This window comes from Anas acuta, chromosome 4 (assembly GCF_963932015.1).
Source record: "Anas acuta chromosome 4, bAnaAcu1.1, whole genome shotgun sequence".
In the NCBI taxonomy this organism is placed as follows: domain Eukaryota; kingdom Metazoa; phylum Chordata; class Aves; order Anseriformes; family Anatidae; genus Anas; species Anas acuta.
Window position 1 is genome coordinate 66800070 of NC_088982.1, and position 20142 is coordinate 66820211.

Sequence of the window (20142 nt, forward strand, 5' to 3'; positions counted from 1 at the left end):
TGATCCTCCTAGTGTCATCACTGTAGGAAGGGCCCTAGAGCCTTTTGGCCAGAGCCTCTCTCTTCTTGTATGGAGAAGCTGCAATAGACTCTTACTCTGTCTCTTAACTCACCCCCAGAACATCATCTAACGGTGTTTTCAAATTTGGGACATAAAATAACGGTCTTTCATGTATACTCTGTGTGTGTATAGTTGTTTAAGAAGTCATTGTTTTTGTCATTCAAACCCAAGGGAAAATGAGGGACAGAAAACAAACAGTTAACTACAGTGTCTGGTCATGTAGAGCTACCCAGATTAGGTTTAGAGTTGACGCAATAGAACTAACTTAATTACACATCCACTCTGAGGTTTTTCAGTTTGTGGGCTCTATGCTGTCAAGTTATTTGCTTTAGTAATAATAATGATGATGATGATGATGATAATAAATGCTTTTTGAGCTGTTAAACAAATTTTTTTGTTGTTGTTGTTAATATTCTGCATTACCATTGATGTTGTTAAATCAATATTGAATCAGAGAGAGATCTTATCTTGCAAATGTCCTGCCTGGATGGCTAATGACTAAAATTGCATCCCTTTTCAACAAGATGGCTGCCACCAGACCTGACCTCAGAAATGCTAACCGTGGTTAAAACTTCTTCATGAAACAGTTCACCATTTTTTTTTGTTGTCAATAAGGACTTCTATCTGACACACTTTCCAAGCTCTGGACTACGTAGATGAATAGTTTTTTCCTTGAAACAAGCAATTGATAACTCCATGAAAACAAGGTGTCTAGAGAAATAGTCTCTGCATTTTGAATTATTTCAGTTTAATCCAGAATTACAGAATACCAAGGTCTCACCAGGTTGTGAACCTCCATTTTCCTGTTTTGGCCATTTTTGACTCATGATTTTATAAATCCTGTCTGTAATCCTGTATTACCAGTTTTACTTTAAACCGTTAAGGCTAATGGGCAGGAATGACTTCAAAGGTATTAGAAATCTGTACTGGCGTTGTATAGGTTAACATTTTATGTCCTAAGGTGACTTTTTCTGATATTTAGGTCTGTCATAATTATACATTATAGTGTTCGCATTGCCTAGATAATGCATTATTTTTCTTGCCTGCTGATAGCTAGCTTGAAGCACTTGGAAGGGAATGGAAATAAACAAAAACTGATAAAATAAGTTGCAGTCTAAGCCTGTCATCTGAAGTAGGCCAGCATTAAACCAGCCTAGGATTAATGAAGGAGAGCTACATTATACGAGAGTGGGAGGACTAAAAGTAATTGCTTTTACTGTCACTTCTAAGGTAAATCAGCTATTTCAGAAAGTTCCCAATAAGATTGCTTTTTGCTAGTTTAGTTTACTCTGGAAAATATATTTTCATCCCTGCACATGCAGTCTACAAATGTTAAAGGCAGTTGAGTTTTTAAATGATTTTTAGTACACATCAAAAGTGTTGACTGAATTATATTGGGAGCTGTAGTCACAAATACTTGATCTATAGGTAGTGCCATTTGTGCTCCTTTATACACTTCTGTGTGTTGCAAGGGTATTGGGAGAGCCAAGTCTAAAGAATAATACAGCCTCTGTTTTCATTTGAGGTCTGCATTACAAGGCAACTCCAGGACTGCTGAGTATCATCTTTAATTTCCATTTGTTCCATGAATGGAGCTCAGTATTTTTAGGAGTTGCTTGGCAGACTATGATAGTAGTCTTTTTGGTGTAACTGCAGCCAGCATGTTAGCTCACATGGATTAATTCTGCTGTGGGAATGAGGTGTGGTAGGACGGGTTTTACTCTGGTCACCAACTTGTGTTTACATGACACCTGCTCGCACCCTTTGCCATTACAGGTTAAGCTTTACTGGTTTGGTAAGAAAGACAGGAGGGAGAAACTGGGTACTCTTCTTGGCTCCCTCCTCCCTTGCCCTGTGTGTGTGTGTAAGTACATATCTGTCCTGTGCAAAGCCACCCATATATGCTGTGATACATAAAAGCATACACATACATGAAATCCATACTTGGTATTGGGAATGCTTCCACGAAGCAGAGCCTTGGGAGGTTTACACGCATGCTACTTTACATTAAGAATGGCAGCTGTTGGTTCTGTAGCTCTTTTTCCCCATAACACTAATGGAAAACCAATGATTACTTCTCTCCTCAATGACTCAGTGCTCTTCTGAACTGAGAAATCATGTAAATTTGGACTGGGAAAAACAACAAAAACAACAACAACAAAACTCTAGAGAGTTTTATCCCTAGAAACAAAATTGGGGGAAAGGAACGATGACATTTCATAAGGTGAGCTGTCAGGGTAAGGGAAGTGTTTTAGCAAACAGTACAATAGAACAAGACTGTATGGCATTAATTCTCCTATTAGATGCCAAAGAAATGATTCTATGGCAGTAAAAGATCTCCTTTGTTTTTTGTCTTTCTTTCCTTCACTAGGATAGGTGGAGTAGCCTGTCTGTTGTGTTTAGAAATCATACACCCCTGCAGTTGCCATATCAGTCCTATAGCAATGTTTTAAGAAGCATCAGTGCAAAGATTTTTGAGTCGGGTTGAGCCAGGGACACTGAATTATTTTGGTCTGTGTTTCTTGTATTTACATACAAGCTTTGTCCTCAAGTTCCATTTACTGGCTGCTGGTACACAAGATGTAAGTATGCATTAGGAACAAGACTTTCTTCATGAACAGCTAGGTGAACTAAACACACTGGGATGATCAGCACTAACAATTATTTAAAATCTGTTGTTAACATGAGTGTTAATAAAGAAGAGAGAGCAGTGAATGGTGGGGACAACCCTACTGATGTATGGGAAAACTCCACTGTATGAACAGTAGGGGAATGATGTTGCTGAGGGATCTGTCATGGATTTCATGATCACTTGTTGAACAGCATCATCAGTTGAAACTTGAGTTTACCCAGAAGACAGCTGCTTGACTTTCAGTGGTCCTCTCTTTTCTGACATTTCATTTCAATAAAAAATGTGGGAACTTAAAGTTTTACTCATTAAGCTGAAAAATGAAAATGCACAGATGCCCAGGAGATCATTGGCTTCTCCTCTATCACTCTACTCATTTCAACCTAATACAAAATTATCTGCAAGGATTGGCACCTGAAAGTTAAAAGGACAAACAGCCTGTTCCAATAAATTGATATAGATGTCTTTTCATTTGATTAAAAATCATTTTCAAATGAAATATTCCAAAGACATTGCAAAAACTGTTGTAAAGTGGAAATGTCCTATTAAAAATCATTTAAAATTTATGCAAGGGGGAAAACCAAATCTTCAGATGTTGAAGTTAATGTTCATCTTTGGAAGTCCTCATATTGGAATAATATCTCCTGATCTGATTGGAAGATTCTTGTTTCAGATAATTACATAGCATCTTGGAAATGGAAAGAAATTTATTTCTGACTGCAGAGGTCTAATATATGTTTTTGTCTTTCAGTATTGGAATTCTTAAAAGGCAAAAATTTGAATACTTATGCACTTAAAATATAAATGAATGGAGTCAGTTACTATTTCACATGTGGCACAACTCCACGTGACTGAGGTAGAAAAAAAGCTTCAGATTTGTTTTTTGTATGATGATGCAGAATTCCCAGTACTTTAGATAGGTAGGACAAACACTGAACAAAACCAGTAAGGCAGTCCCTCATATTCAAGCACTGATTAAATGTCTAGACAGTTTGTGTTCACAACTAAAAATTATTTGTACTTAGAATAGGAGTCATTATAATTTGTCTTCCCATTTACTAGGGAAACATGAAGAAGTTTTTACGTAAGTGAAGATCCAGTATGAAATACTTATACGTGATTAAATCTGTAACAAGCTGCTTTGCTTATGAAAATTTCAGCTATCATACTACCATAAGATTTTGCATCTGAGAAAGCTCCATCAAAAATAATGGCCACTTTTCAAAGTGCTGAGTACAGGGGGAGAGGGAAAGGGTGAACATCTTTAGCAGTTGACTCTGGGTGTTTGTTGGATTCACCTAGCCTTCCCATTTGTTTGTAGCTGTGACAAAACTTGCACTACAGATATAATGGGTATTTATAAAAGAACGCATTTTCTTTCATCTAAAAAACTGTGGGTTTGTACATTTTTAACTGGAAGGTTATTTCAAAGACCCCATGTTTGGGGGGCAGCTATTTGCATACAATATAATGCTTTTCATGGCTTGCTGTTCATATGAGCAGTAGTGAGCAGCTCAGATCCTGTGAGCCACTAAAGTGCTGGTAGATTTAATTGCTGCTAATGTTTTGTTTTCATGGCATTTAAATTCTGAAGAAAAGTAGCTATGGGAATACAAAATTATTTTGCACTCTGGCACATGTTTTTTTTGTGTCCTGGTGGACTTGTAGCAAGCGGTACACATAGGTATGGCTCTCATGAGCATCTGCTTGGCTACAGAACTGTGAAAAATAATTGTGTTTTGATGTGTTTTTTTAACTTCATATTCTCAAGAATGTAAGAAAAGCTTAATTAACATTTGTAGATAAGATCTGTAAGGAAAGAACATTGTAAGAATTTCCTTCTTCTCTTTTTGTTCTGAGATTTCAAAGTCTGTTGGCATTACTGGACAGAACAGGTGAATGAAGTGCAGTTAAAGACGCAACAGCAAAAGAGATTAAATACAATAGTGATGGCTGACTGTGCATGTCCTTCAGTATTTTATATTGCATGGAAAGCGTGGCTCCAAAATCCTGGTCATTTTATGAAAACAAATACCCTGCCAACCTTGGAGTACAGTTCTCCGGTGCGAGGCTTGAATAATGAAAATCTGGGCTTCCTTCTGCCAAATTAAAACTCTTGCTTTTTCTTCTTCCCCACAGGAGGAGAAGTCCCATATACAACCCTGGCAACACGACTGATGATGGGGGCATGGTGGCTTTTTGCTTTGATTGTCATCTCCTCCTACACGGCAAACCTAGCAGCTTTCCTCACCATCACGCGCATCGAGAACTCTATCCAGTAAGTTGATGAATTGAGGGAAAGGAAGGTTGCACATACACATGGAAGGGTATGAATGTTCTAGTTAAATGTGAAAAAAGGGAGAAATAATTATCCTCCTGAGTAGTAGTTTGGAAGCTATCAGAACAGTATTCCATGGACAATAGACTTCCAGTCACCCTGGAGACACTTGAACTTTAATATCAGAATTGTTGATCTCTGGCAGCTGCTGTTCTGTGACATGTATACATGCACATATATACATATACATATGTATTTTGCAAAAAACAATTGAGTTTGGAGAACCAATATATCGGTATTTGAAGCATAAATTGCTGGTGTGTGTTTTCAGGCTGTGCTTTCCTCTCAAATGTAGTGCACATTACTTGTGCTCTGACACTTGGATCAGGAGGGCCCTTCTTCCACGTATGGGGATATCAAATCCAAATTCACCTTTTCTTGCCAAAGCAAAAAATATGTGATAATAGCAACAAACAATTAAAAATTATTGACCAGTTGTCTTCTCACCTTCCGCTCCCTGGTGCTCTCTTATTTCGTTAACAGATCAAATTAGTTCTTTTTTTTTTTTCTGTCTGTTGGTTGTTTTGCTTCATGCCTCCCTAACATGAATGTCCTCATCTTCTCCTGTCCCTTTATGGTGAACTATTATTCTGTTGGACTTTCCCATCCTTTTTTCCAGATCATTTCATCTCTCCACACCACAGAAACCTTTCTAGGTGTCCTACCCTCCCTCCCTGCCTTTTTGTGCTTGTCTGCTCTCCTTCAGCAAGCAGCATGCTGAGCTGCTCTCACTCCCGCCACTCCAATGACCTTCCCACTACCCACCTAAATCCTTCCTCCTGGGTCAAGCAGAAACTAGGAAATGTATTGAAGCATTAGCTAGCCAAGCTCTCCAAGGGGTAGCGGGCCATTTTTCAAAAGCAGGTTTTTAATCTTGAGGCTACATGTGCACAGAAGTATTTGAGAGTGACAAACATAGCCTTTCCCATAAATCCTTCTTTGCAAAAAAGATAAAGTAGCTTTAAAGAAGAGAGACACGTTCTGCTGTATTTCTTTCTCTAGGAAGATAAGAAGTTGACCTTCAAGTCAGGCTCAGTACTGACCTTAGAGTTTTCTCACTCCAGTTGTTGATTCTGCTCCCTGTCTTCTGTGGTCTTGCTGCCTCTAGTCCAGCTGCTTTCCAAATCTCTTTGAAATGCCCCCTGAGACAGTGAGTTCAGGGATGTAGATTGGGTAGGGGAAGCTCTGGTCTCCTGTGAATTCACAGGTTAGGTTCAAGCACCACTGCGTACTAGCCAATCACTACAATCTCACTAAGACAATTTTCCTTTATGTGAAGGTTTTCTACATATTAAAAACTATCCATGCACATGGACAAATAAACATCTCCAATTGTAGTCAGATTTTATTTGCAACTGTATGCCCAAGCTCAGACTCAAGAGCAGAAGCAGCCCCTCGCTTTGAGCACATGGTTGCCTGCTGACTCTCCCCATTAGGAGCATCGTCTTGCACTTTCTCTTTCTTGCTGCTCCCTCAGAAAGGGAAGATTTGGTGTACCATGGTCCAAATTTCTGTTGTCTTCAGCCCAGGCAGTACCAGCCCGTATTTGTTCCCAACTGGAAATGAAGTGTCTGTGATTGTCGTTCTTTCTTTCTGTGCACTGTAAGACAGAGACATGTAAAACAGACTAAAGCACCTGAGAAGACCATTCCCCTGTCACAGTTGTATCACCAGTTAAATTGAGTTACTATTTCCTGTTGAGATCTGAGTTACAGACTTTGAGATTCTGGAGTGCCGCAGGGCTATTTTGATGCAACCCAACTGTTTGACTTGGTGGTCCCAATTATAATCCCTTCACAATTTACAGGGGAGTAAAATGAAATTCTTCATTGATGTTTGTTGATCATCTTGAGGTTTGGAGAGAGGCTGATATCTTATTTTTAAGTTGAGAAAGTCCTACATTTGACTAAGGAGTTCGAACAAACAACATTCACATTTGTATATGCAAAATAAATAATGGTGATATATTCAGTCATTCTCTTTATCCCTACAAATATGAAATATGCCTCTGCATCCTGCTTTGAAATTATCATTCTTCTGGTTTTGAAGCAGTCCAGAAAAATGTTCAAATTACTGTGACAAATATCTGAGTTTTTTTTATCATATGTAAAAAAGCATAAAATATACCCAAACTATAACTTAATACATCTTCAGCTATTTCTTGTAGTTTATTATGATGTCACTAGAAAATCCCCAGTGGAATTCTGAGGTTATTATGTACAGTTGGGACTACATTGGTCTTTGTGCTGTATTATTTATGGGCAAAGTCACTGAAAATGTTTTATTCAGTAGAAAATGTTGCAGCTGGAAAGCTTCTGAAATGAAAGAACAGAGACATTTATCAAAGTGCTTGTAGCTCAGAAATAGAGTAATTAGATGTGTTAAGTATCCATTAGGGAATGAAGTTATCCTAACTATGGTGAGAGTGTAAAACTTTAGTTTACAAAACTGCCAAAATTGGATCTCAAACCAGCACATAACAGAAAAGCTGTTTGTTTACCATGCTGAATTACTGCAAAGTGGCAAACATGAATAAGCAATAGAGAAAAAAAGCTGATGCTCTTTTTTTCTAACAGATCAAATTGTACCTTGGGGAGCTTTGAGGGCCAGAATGGAAATAAGTTTAAGTATTTAAAGAAAATAAACCAGATTCTGCTCATAGTACTATCTAGCCAGCTACTGAAAAGTCATACAAATGAAAGAGATTGAAGTCAGTGGGTTTGCGCAGATGTAACAAGTAGTTAATAGGTTTTCATTTCGGATTTCCAGCTAGTACCAGATCTGACAGCGTGTGGTCCTTCTGATATCTTTTATGAAAGATAGGAGGCTTCAAGCCGCCCACAGAACACTTCATTCCTATGGAACATTTCAGTAGTTACTGCATTGCATCTTAGAGATCAGCTTTTGTTCAGAACTCTTCCACCTTCCTTTTCTTGGCTGTTATAGTGCTTGGGTTGCTTTTCCTAGTAATGGTGTCCAGAAGCTTATTTTAAGAAGAGCAGACAAAATGTTTTTAGGAAATATACTAGGAGAAGGACTAGTGAATTGTTCCCATTCCCTAGAGAGTCTTGAAGTAGATCTGTGCGTAACCTCACTTGAGATTGATGGAATTTTGTTCTCTGCTTCACTGATTAAAATTTGATACAGCTTTAAAATGGACTATGTTTCCAAGCAAATGGCAACTCTTAATACCTGTGGGAGTATTAATAATAATATCAGCAGGCAGTGCCAGGAACAGAGACATGCAAGTCATAAAGTACTATGTAGGGCATCTTTTATTCACACTTGATCCCTATATCAGATGATATTTAAATCAAGACAAACAGCATTTCAAGTGCCAAAATATTATGGCAGCAAAGCAAAGCATAATTTCTGTATTCCTTAGATCTTTACATCACTGTCTCAAATGCAACATGAATGAATGGTAATTAAGAGTATGTTCTCTTGGAAAATGCCAAATAAATTTGGAGGACTCAAGCTATTTCTTGTAGATGCTGATGCTATGAATTTCACCACTGAACCTCTATTGCCATTACTGTGTCTTATGATTCTGTTTGGATAGAATTAGAGCCCACTGGCAGAGAGACTGATTTTATTCAGGCTGCACTGCTTTCCTTGGTAAAGTGAGGATGTCACCACCATCTCAAAGGCACTGAAATTTTGCCAAGAAATCAGGGATCGGAGGTGAAGCCAAAGGATTTGTCATAAGAAAGGCTAATGGTAGGTGGCTTCAGGTTTAAATCTAACCCACTGCTAAAAATGTGGAAGCTTGATTAAGACTTGTGACTGCATGTTACAGGAAAGAGTCTATGTCTTTTGTAAAATAAGAAGTTCACGTTATGTTCTCCAAGATACAAGCAGTGCCTCCTGTTTGATAAGTGAAACCTCTGCCTCAAATAATGGCAGCATGGCAATAGAGCATGCCTTTTGTAATGCTTCTTTTGCCTAGTCATTCTTTTCACAGTGTTTTTTTCTAACTGTGATTCACTTTAAGCTAAGATGTCCCCAAGGCTTTAAACAGCTTGATACAACTGCCTACATGTTTTCTGCAAGGGGGGTTACACAAGAATGCAGTAATTGGAGTAGATATTTCCTTACTCCAAAAACAAAATGTTCCTTAACCTGTCCTTTTATGTGGTACTCCCAGATCTTCAAACTAGCAAGCAGCATTATTAGTTTCTGATACAGTTGTCACTGCCAATATTCAAAGCTCTTGGCTTACTGTGCCCAGTTTCCTAGTATCACCTCTGAAGTAATCCTTAATGTCCTAGGGGAAAAAAATGCATAGGAAATCTTTATCAGAATTAGTCATAAAGACTTAAGTATAAGCAATGAGATTCATACTATCCTAATAATTTTAATGAGAAAAAAGCATAACATAAAGACCATGTTTAATATTGTTCCCCACAATGCTTCATGTGTGATAAGCAAAAAATAAACTGAACTGTGACTTGTGTATTGCACTGCATTGTCACTTCACTATAAGGAGAATCTGTCTATATGCAAGCTCAGTTAAAAGCATTTTATTTTATAGCATTTTTTTCAACTTTATGTGCTTTTTATTTGGTTTTAAACACTTCTATTACCTTACTGCTTCAAAATGAGAAATTCAAAGAGAGAGTTTTTATTTAAGTGTGGAATTATAATACCCATACTCATCTTAGAAGTACTTTGCTTTGCAGGTATTTCAACTGAGATCAGTAAAACTACTGCAAAATTAAATTCCCATCCAAAGTGAATAATGCTATCAGAATTTGGGCTTTAGAGAATATCCCGTATGAATTCATTGACTTAACTAATACTTCTTCCTTATTCTGAGGTCTGGTCTGGCAGCTGTGTGCTGAGACTGGGTGACATACTGAGGCTGGGGATTTACATCTCCACTAAAGGTATTTGTCTGAACAGAGAATAAGTTGTTTAATCCAGGAATAAAGGTACATTGAACAATGTGTAACCTGCAAACCAGGCTGGAGGCAAAGCAGTTAGAAAAATTTCTTTCTTTTGGAAAGGAACCTCAATGATTTAATAATATTATTAGTTCTGTCTAGGTTTGTTGGTAGCTTTTTGTTTGTTTGTTTGCTTTGCCATAGCTTGGCTGCTAGGTTGTGTATGTTATTCCAGAAGCGTGCAGGTTTTAAAAAGCAGTTTCTGAAGCAGGTCATATACATTATTATACTATTTGGCTGTTTGTGTAAGGGGATGTAGTCAGTGATGTGATAGGTCTTTTCCATTCCAGCAACATGCCTACACAGCAGCGTGCACACCTGTACGCTTCTGAGACTGCAAAACTGTCTCACTCCTCAGCATAGGGTCAGGTGAACAAGAGCTTGGGCTTTGCAGCTGGCAGTAGCGTTTGGTTCATCTGTGGAGTTTTAACGCTTCTCACTCTTGTCTTCTTGCCATTACTTTCCCAGCATGGAGCAGCGCCTAAAATGTGCAAAGGTGCAAAGTGGGGCAGCTGAGAGGCATCCTGCATTTTAAGATAGGACACCAAACAGTGAAGACCTGCAGACTGCAGTTAATGCCAGACTATACAGCTACCTTGCACTTTCCTGAAGGCATCAACATAATTCTCCTCCTTGTTATTTCTCTGCTGGTGATCCTTTTGCATGTGATGGCACTCTCACTTGCTTCTCACTGATAAAATGAGAACTCTCCCATACCTGTATGCTGTGCACTTCTAGACAACCACTTAAGTCTAGCATTGGTTTGCCTGTCAGAAAATAGCAAGGTTGCTTTTATAGCTGCAAGATATACAGAGGAGCTGTTTTTCCTTTTGTGCTGTTTCTAACTGCACTGTTTTGTGGCAGCAGTTAAATGTATCATTTATATACCAGTTAGCAATGATATTTCAGAAAAAAAGTGCTTTATTGCTTGTTACATTAGAAATTGTATGGCTATACAGAGTCTTGTAAAATAATGACTGCAGTTTTGCTAGGTGTTGTCATTAGAAATTGGAGATGGTAAATACTTTATGTGTACTTTTCTAGTAATATGTATGACAAATAACAACAATTACAGGACATTACAATATGTATCCTATGACAGTTTGTTGCACTTCTGAGCTCTACCAGGAGATACAGAAGTACATTCATGGCAGCTACAGTGACACAGAATGGGTGAATATAGTAACTTGTATTTATCTAGTGCCTTGCATCAGTGATGCTTTTGACAGATATGTAGACTATAAATGCAATAGTAATACACCTTCCTCTACACCACACTTTGTGTAATGGTGAAAGAGGGAGAAATTTTCACCAAGGTGCCTGCCTTCATAGGAGAGGTGCTCCAGCCCTCTGATCATCTTCATGGCTCTCCTCTGGTCTTGCTTCAACAAGTACATGTCCTTCTCATGTTATTATGTTCTTAGTCCTCCTTCTGTAGCCTGCCCATACTTCTACCTTCTTCGTATTGTTTAATGAAGATGTTTTGAAAACCTTGGGTTTTTTTAGTAATTTCAAAAATGACTGTAGTTTTCCCTGATGGCTACTTGAAATCTGCCTGATGGCTATCTTTAAAATTTATCAACCCTTATTTCAGTTTATTTATTAAACCTGAGTATGACATTTTACCTAGTTGCTTACTTTTGTAATTCCCCTGATCACCACTAGAGCATTTAAAAAATATTTATCATTTCCCTTTCACGCACTGGCTGTAATGAAATTTCACATTTTTGCTAACAGATCAGCATTTCATATATAATCTTTCAGAACTCATACCTGTTTATATCTGGGCTTGATTTTTTTTTTTCCAATTTTCAGTTATGAATAAGCCACAATACTTAGGTAAGGTATCTCCTGATACCTTAGTCTACTGCAGTCTTACATTTTTCTTCCTAGAAAAGGGCAAGTCTCAGTCCTATGGTAGGAGACTGATATACTAATTTTCAGCAAAAGCTTCATCTTGCAGCTCACCTTTGGTGATCCTCTGTGTGTACCGATTCCTTGTAAGTTCCTTCCTGCTTATGTTCTCGAAGAAGAATGCCTTATTGTTGGAGAAAGAGGAGAGAATTGTGTTTTTTTAATGCTGTTGGTTATTTACCCTTCAAAATTGAATTTATCCTTCCCTAATATTTGCTATATATTATCTGCTTAGAATTTAGTTCGTGTGCAATATTTTCCTAAGTCCATATGTCTGAATTTCAAAGGATTTCTGCTTGACTCAGTGAACCTCTAAACCCTTGCCACTGAACTCTACTGATTTCTTACTTTGTTTCTCACTTTCTGTTGTGTTCAGTGGCATACATATCCTTCAAGATCTGTTTTCTTCAGTGTCATCTCTGAAACATCAAAGAATTCTTCCCCTTTCTTCCCAATGTAAGGTCATTTTTACTAGTCTTTAAATTAACATGTTTCAAAAATGCTACATGGAATTTGATGAATTTCCTGCAGTTGAGTTTACAATTTCTGCAGCTGCGAAGAGCTTTTTCAATTTGCTATTGCCTGCTTTTAGACAGCGCTCAGCCCCTTGATTTGTCCTTAGGTGTCATCCACTAGATTCGTGCAGTTTATACAAAGTTAATTTGTGCCAGGAAAGCTGTAATGGGTTTTAGGCAGTAGACATATTGCAGTAGTTATTTCGAAACTTTAATGAATTCCATTAAAGAAACAAAGGTATGGGAAAGCAGTTCTATAGGACAGGAAAATAAAGGCCAGGACATAAGGAGACTTAAAAGACTATAAAAATATATATATTTTAAGGCCAAAACAGGGTTGACAAAGCTGTACTTGGGACACTTTAGAAACTTCAGAACTGGTTAATTTGTTCCTGTTTATAGGGAAAGAATAAGACTATCTAATATGCAAAGTAGAACAAATTTATTGGACAGAGTAACATGGCCCATAATGCAGAGGCAGCTTGTGAAACCATAACAGAAATCATCCTGAAAATGGTGTAGCATGCGGCCTCCCGTGTGTGATGGATGCACAGTTCAGTAGTGGAATGATGCCCAAAAGCTGCTCTTCACCATGTAACCTGGTAGCCCAGACAAATACTCAGCCCTAGTGCTTTGGGCTGTTTTCAGTGAGTTCTGTTGTTAAGACAATTGAATTTGCAGTGGAGGGACTGGAGTTGCTGGAGGGACTGCAACACTCCCTTCTCTCCTTTGCCCCAGCTCGGAGGAGCTCTCAGCATTTGACAGGATCCTCTTGCTCCTTCTGTTTTTTTTTTTTTTCACCCATTTTCATTTTTCCACCCCATCTTTTCACTTCATGTTCCTCCTTGTGTCTTAAATCATAAAAACATTTTTTTCAGTCTCACTTTTGTCTTTTAAAACAAAACAAACAGAGAAAAAAAGAACAACAAATGAAATTGGCTTGACAGCCATCTTTCTGTATGTTGCCCTTTGCTTGCCTGCAGCTCCTTCCTCTTGAAAATGTGGCTTCAAGTCTCCTGTGTCTCTTTTCTTCACCAACAATTAAGGTCTCTCCAGGATCTCTCAAGGCAGACAGATATTCCTTATGGCACTGTCTTGGACTCCGCAGTCTATGAGCACGTCCGAGTGAAAGGGATGAATCCTTTTGAGAGGGACAGCATGTATTCCCAAATGTGGCGGATGATTAACAGAAGTAACGGCTCAGAGAACAACGTCTTGGAGTCGACTGCAGGCATTCAAAAGGTACTGCTATGACTTACTTTTTCTTCCCATTGAGACCTTCTGTGGTAACACCAGATTTGCTTAGTTGTTGCTTTTGACTGTAAGGGATGCATTTGCACCCAGATAATGATCATGCCTGGTACCAGCTTCTGCAAGCCCATTGCATCAGCACAGAGGACTGGGGCTTCTCAGCTTGTTTTTTCAACTACATTTTAAAATGTAAGTACCTAGAGTGCTTGCTCTGAAAAGGATTTATAGGTGTAAGAGATTAATGCATTTGTCAGGATGCAAAATTGGAATAGGATCACTGGATTTCTAATACCAAAAGACATGGCAATATACTGTACAAAGCTTAAAGCACTTTCAAGACAAGACATTGATTAACTTATTTTGTAGGCTCCCAGCACTGAAAACCTTGGCTTTCAGTTGTAGCTCTGAATCATGCATGTTTCAAGAGAGGCAGGCAGAAAAAGATGATCTATCTTTAAAGAGACATGGCCACTTTTGTAATGAGTTTAACAGAGCGAAAATAATTTGAAAGCAAGAGTCAGTTTTTGCAGGGACATTTTTAAGTGCAATGTTTCCCTCCCTTTTTTGTGGTTGAGCTACAGCTTTTATAAGAAACAGTCTACGAAATGGTTCAGTATGACTGAATAATGGTTAGTGGGTGATTAAATACAAACTTTATCTCTACCATTGTACCTTCACATTGTTTTAAATACCATATTTTGCAGATTGATTTTGAATTCAAATTGTGACGGAACAAATATCCGTAGAGTTTTGTGTTTCTAAAGCTTGGTTTAAAGACTTCTAAAAATGGGGGCAAACTCTGTGTTTTGTGTGCACTGAAATCCATTTGCCAGGGAAACCTATAATTTCTGGTGTTTGACATCAGATACGGAGACATAAGAGAAAAGGCTATGTTAAAAAGAGTTGTGAAGCCACTGTTTATGTCTTGATAATAAAAGAAAAACAAAATAAAGATTATTTGGAATTTTAACAATCACTAATCCACCCTCTGTATAACTGAGATCATATTTTCTCCTCTGAAGGACAAAATGGCATGAATGAAGAGGCAAGGAAGGCCCTGGGGAGCTGCACTTTTGAAACCCTTTTAGAAAAAGTCATAAGCTGAAAAAGCAAGGGAAAAAAAGACAGTCTGAAGATTTATTGGCTAGAGGAAATTGCTTTTTTTGAGAAAATATATTTTAGCTCTGTTTGCAAGGGTCTGATAAAGCTAGGTTTTGCCTTTTGTATATATATATATATTTATTATAAAAAAAAAAAAAGTCCCCCCACCTTCTGGTTTGCCTTTCCAAGATATACTAAGGGAGAATCAGAAAACAGAGAGCATCAAACACAGCAGTCAACACAGACAACAGTGTTGACTAATTGCTTTTAGTTGAAAAAAGCAACCAGTGTATCATGCTGGCAAGTAATTCCAGATTATATTCTTTGATACCTAGTTCCTGAAAACATTGCAGTTTCTGTCTTAAAACTTAAAAAACAAAACTATCTGGGTTCTATCTGGCTCCCATGCCTCCAATTCCCAGGAACAAGCACTTGCAAATGGTGGCATAAAATAACCAAGTTGTAATGCGAGCAAGCTAGCCACCCTCCAGTTTTAAAATATCAGAGGGCCTGGTTCCAGTGAACATACACATTCACCTATGCAGTTGCAGTTTCTCCCCTTCTTTTGCCTTACAGAAAGAAATAACACAGAAAAAGGTTATCTGCCAATTTCTGTTCACATGGAAGCTTTTGGGAGATTGCCTGCTCAGGAAGAAAGGTCTGTTGATTTAAAAAATAAAAAAAAAATAAAAAAAAAAAAAAAAGAAAGAAGCTGTGCCTTTCAAGAGTCATTTAAGACTCTTCTCCCTCAGCTGGAAGATGAATGTGATGTTAAAAACTACTCTTAGGCAAGGAAAATTAGAATAGAATAGATCAGTTGGAAGGGACCTTCAAAGATCATCTAACCCAACTGCCTGACCACTTCAGGGCTAACCACAGGTTAAAGCATATTATTAAAGACATTATTCAAATGCTTCTTGAACACGGACAGGCATGGGGCAACCACCTCTCTGGGAAGCCTGTTCCAGTGTTTGACTGCCCTCACAGGTGGCACCCTTTAAAAAGGATAATTGATAAAAGTCAGGGATTGTAATCTATGTGAAATACCTTCCAAAAAAATCCAAACATTTTAGAGTAAATTCATAGGTCCCCTCTGCCTATTTATAAGCTTCATAAAACCCTTCAGGGCCTTGAATGACTCTAACAAGCCACAGCAGAGCCATTAACACAACCAGATTATAACCGTGGACAAGATAAGCCCACTGGTCTCCCTTTGTGCTTTGTTTTGTTTCTACTTTTAACCAGTGCTAAAGCGTCACTAAACAGCAGTTTATCCAGGCCCTGCTGCACCCACTCCGAGATGAGCAGGGTTTGCGAGTAGACATCACAAAACAACTTGGTTAGACAGGCAGGCAGGCTTTGCGATGTGGAAAAGGCTTAGCCAAGCATTTTTTTTATCTTAAAATCCTGCAGTTTTGTCTTGCTTCTATTCTGAAAATTGTATTCTTTGTATTTGGAGGAAAGTAGCGATTTAATGTGAATTTAGCTATAAACAGGGGGAGGGGGAGTTGGATGAAATGCTGACTTACTCAGCATATAATCCTGCTTGCTCAGCAGGACAGTGCATTTGCTGTACCTGGGACTTCATGGGGAATCTCACCTGTGCGAGTGGGAACACAATGCAGCCAAATGACAATGATTGCATAGTCCCATTTTGCATCGGGATGTCTGTGGCTGTGACTTGTTTTTCCTGGTGGGAGGGCAAGGCTGACAGGAAAAAAGGATGAGAAGATCATGCCGTTTTAAGTTTCTGGAGGTTGATATGTATTGGGCCTTGTCTTGTAAATCAGGTGAATATGTATCTCTGAGCATCCACGTGAACAGCAGTTTACAGCATCACATCTGGTTAGCGAGCAGCTGGGTGGATTTACCCTGGAAAAGAGCAGAGTTTTAAATACCTCCAACAGGAGACAGCCAGAAGAGCACAGGCACTTTAGAAACTTCTACAGCTTATTGTCTTTTCCTTTTTCAAAAGGCAACACAAAGCATCTTAAGATCTGTATCAAAGCAAGGGAAGAATTCAGTTGTTTGTCCTGCTTTGTCAAATGGAAACGGATGAGAAGCTGTCTGTATTCCTATATATGCTTGGATTATTCCAGAGAATATTCACTTTTATCTCATTTTTTCTTTATTATTCGTAAGTGTTTCGTGTATCTCAAATTGATTTCCCTTTTTTTGCATAGGTTATGAAATATGCATCTCATTCTGTCAAAGGAGTCTCTATTTTCGGGGAAGTTATTTATTCAGGGAGGATTTACAGAGGCCTAAGTCATGCCTGCTTAAACATTCATTGAGGACTCCAAGAAAAATCATTTAGGCTTAAACATATCACATTACATACCTTTTTATGTCTTCTTAAAAAGCACATTACCCTGCTTAATCCTTTACAAGCACCACAGGCTTTCCTATCCTTGGAACTATTCCCATTTAAAATATAATGAAGTGCTTCCATTGTGCCCCTGTCTGCTCTTTCTTCCCTAGAGTATAATAGTGCCTAATGCCCTATCCTACCCACCTCGTTCCTCTGAACATGATACTGTAGCCTACAGCATCTACGTTTTTCTCAGTGGTACAAAGTAGAAAATTTCTTTACCAGGCTGCATAGGCAGAATCAAAATGCATTTGAAACCTCTTGTCTGTTTAACTTCAAGTGCAAAATATTTAGCTGGTAGGAAACTTCATAATGAGTCAGGTGAATTAATGTTTTTGGATGGTGCAATAAAAGAAACTCCTTTTACTCTCTCAATTCCAGAGCATTAATAATTCCTCTTTAACCCTCACCCACAGTATCAAAGGAAATCTGGCCTTGAGATTTTGATTTTCTTGTCATTTTACCCACAGTGAAAGCATGTGAGTAATTGCTGAGCCTTTTCATTTTCCCTGGACGGCAGTTTTACCTTCCTGAGAATACTGCTCTAGTAGTAATATTATTGTTTGCAATACCTGTGAATAGGCCATAACAAAAGCTTCGCTAAGGTGATTTGTCTGGTGAAGAAAGGGGTAATAATGATCTGCGGCTCTGTGCTAGAACAAATTATCAATAACTAGATGTGGTTATTCTTAATTTGCAGTGGCATGGAGATTTCTATTGATGAACCAGAAAACTCCTGAATTAAGTAATTAAACTGATTTACTCATGAACTTGCCATTGGAATTGTCATTCTGGTGGCAGATATACTCATTACACCACAGAAAGACCCAGTTAATATTTTCAAGTCCATGCATCTTTGTTATGGACATTTCTAACAATGGAGCTAGCCAATAGAAAGACACCAAAAACAGGAAATAACAATGCAGAGGTTTTGGATGTTGGATCTGTACTGTGGTGCGGTAGTTTGACAGTGGCTGAGGAAGGGATAGGAAGCAAAAAAGGCAAGAGCATGTAAAAATACCATGACTGCACACTAGTCCCCTGTATATCTTTATAAAGGGATCAACTACACTGTCGGTTCCCCTCTGCTTCTGGAGGTGACAATTCTTGCACAGATGGGATGTTCTACTGGATGGATGTGCTACTCCACTAGTAATAAGTTTCAGGAGTACCCTTTAGAATTTGTTGCACCCCACAACTGAAGGTACAATTTATCTGTTTTGCAGTTTCCTTCTGCTGTGTCCATGGCTTGGAGCTGACAGGTGCCTGGGGGTACCAAACCCACCTGCCTCACTTCAAATTGTTATGGAAAGTCTGGCTCTGTCTTACTTGTCATATAGCATCCTTTTCCTGAAAAGCAAGTCTCACCACAAAGTCTGAGCCTGATTTACCAGTGATATGCTGTTAATAATGTCAGGAGGAATGCCTGATCCACTGGCACTGTAATGTTTGAAGTCTCATAGTTTGTCCACATGTCAGTTTACGGTGGTGGGACTGGAATATATTTCATTGCAAAGCGCATTTCTAATAGCCTTACCACAACTTGGCTCCAGTTTGCTTGAGCCTAAAGAATAACCAGTCTGGAGAAAGATTTTTTTTCTACAATCCTGTATATCTTTGCTCCGATATCTAGGGCTTAAGCAAAGTAGCAGCAGTGAAAAAGTTTAGATTCATAAACACTGGACCAGAAAACATTGCAAATGCAGTGTAGTGTTACCTTCAGGCATCATCAAAAGGCTAATAGTTATCTGCATTAGCCTAGGGGTTAGTGTGCTTTGGGTGTTTAATAACTGAGCTGTGACAGAGCATTAACAGAGCATTAGGAAGATTCTGCATGTAGTTTAAAAATAAAAACGTAAAACAGTTTTCCTGTTGCCTCATTTTCTCAGAGTTTAAGGTAAGCTCAACAAAAGGCTTGCTGTCCCTCATGAATGCTCCAAAACATATTCCAAAGTTTGATCCAACTTAGACTTTCTTGAGGGGTTTTTATCTTGGGTAGAACACCTGTGAAAAGTTATTATTTCGTACAATTTGGCTTTATTCCAATAAAAACTTGTCTCAAATTTTGAGTCAGCCTGTGTATCAAGAAATGGATGCGCACACACGTGTTCATCCAACAACCAAGCCGGTCATTGCCATATTCTTTTTACCTCCAAAGTTTCCTGAAAATTTTATCTGAGTTCATCTTCTGTTTCATCCTACGTGCTCCTGAATGTACCTTCAACCTTTTGCTCTCACTGAAATGCCATCCAAGTTGCTATTGAATTCTGTCCAAAGATATTCAGCTAGTGCTCCATGCAGATAACTTGCAGTTCTGTTTCTCCTACCTGAAACTGAGCCCTTTGTATCTGAAATTATATATTTTTTTCCTCTAATATATTTTCATGGATGTATCACCACTAATGTAGTTCAACATAGCTAAAACCTAGACTAGCTGACTCTACGTCTTTCCCCCAGTTTTACTTTCCATGTTCTTTCTTGTGGCATTCTCTTGCTTAAGCTTATAATCTAATGGCATTATTAGCTTATATTTTTTCTTAACTTTTGTAACCAAAGTGTGTCTAAATTTTATGAATTCACCCTTCATAACATGTCTATGATTTAGCCATACAACCTTGTCCATTACTATAGCAGTTTTTAGCATTGTTTACTTTGAACTTTACAAAACTCTCTTACTGCATTAAATTCTACTGAAAATGCTCCTACATGCCACCCCAATGCCCCCCTCCCCCCCCCCCCCAAAAAAAAAAAAAAAGTTTCAAGGCCCTTCATCGCTGACCTTCGTGGCTGATTCTGAAACTGCCTGTAGCTTTCTCATTTCTGAATTGAAAATCATCAGTGTTAAGTTTCCAGTGCAACACTTTTCTCTTTCAAGCAAGCATCTGTATGCATTCTCCAAGGACTCTTCTGTAAGGTATGAAGTTTTCCCTCCAGACATTCATCTTAACTTCTTCAAACTCCTTAACGTACTCCTTTATTATTGCACTAACAAAAACCTTGACAGCTTGGTCTCTGGT

The 20142-nt window shown here is 38.4% G+C and overlaps 1 protein-coding gene across 5 annotated transcripts in view; it reads left to right on the top strand.

Annotated features, from left to right (window-relative positions):
- The window catches only part of GRID2 (glutamate ionotropic receptor delta type subunit 2), a 781470-nt gene that overhangs the window by 677546 nt on the left and 83782 nt on the right, over positions 1-20142 (top strand). For all 5 annotated transcript variants that reach the window (XR_011096421.1, XM_068681714.1, XM_068681715.1 and 2 more), the window contains 2 exons: positions 4829-4967; positions 13449-13644. Coding sequence is in view for 4 of the 5 variants with exons in the window: in XM_068681714.1 (XP_068537815.1) it covers positions 4829-4967; positions 13449-13644 (335 nt within the window). In the remaining variant the exon portion in view is untranslated. The remainder of the gene's footprint in view (positions 1-4828; positions 4968-13448; positions 13645-20142) is intronic.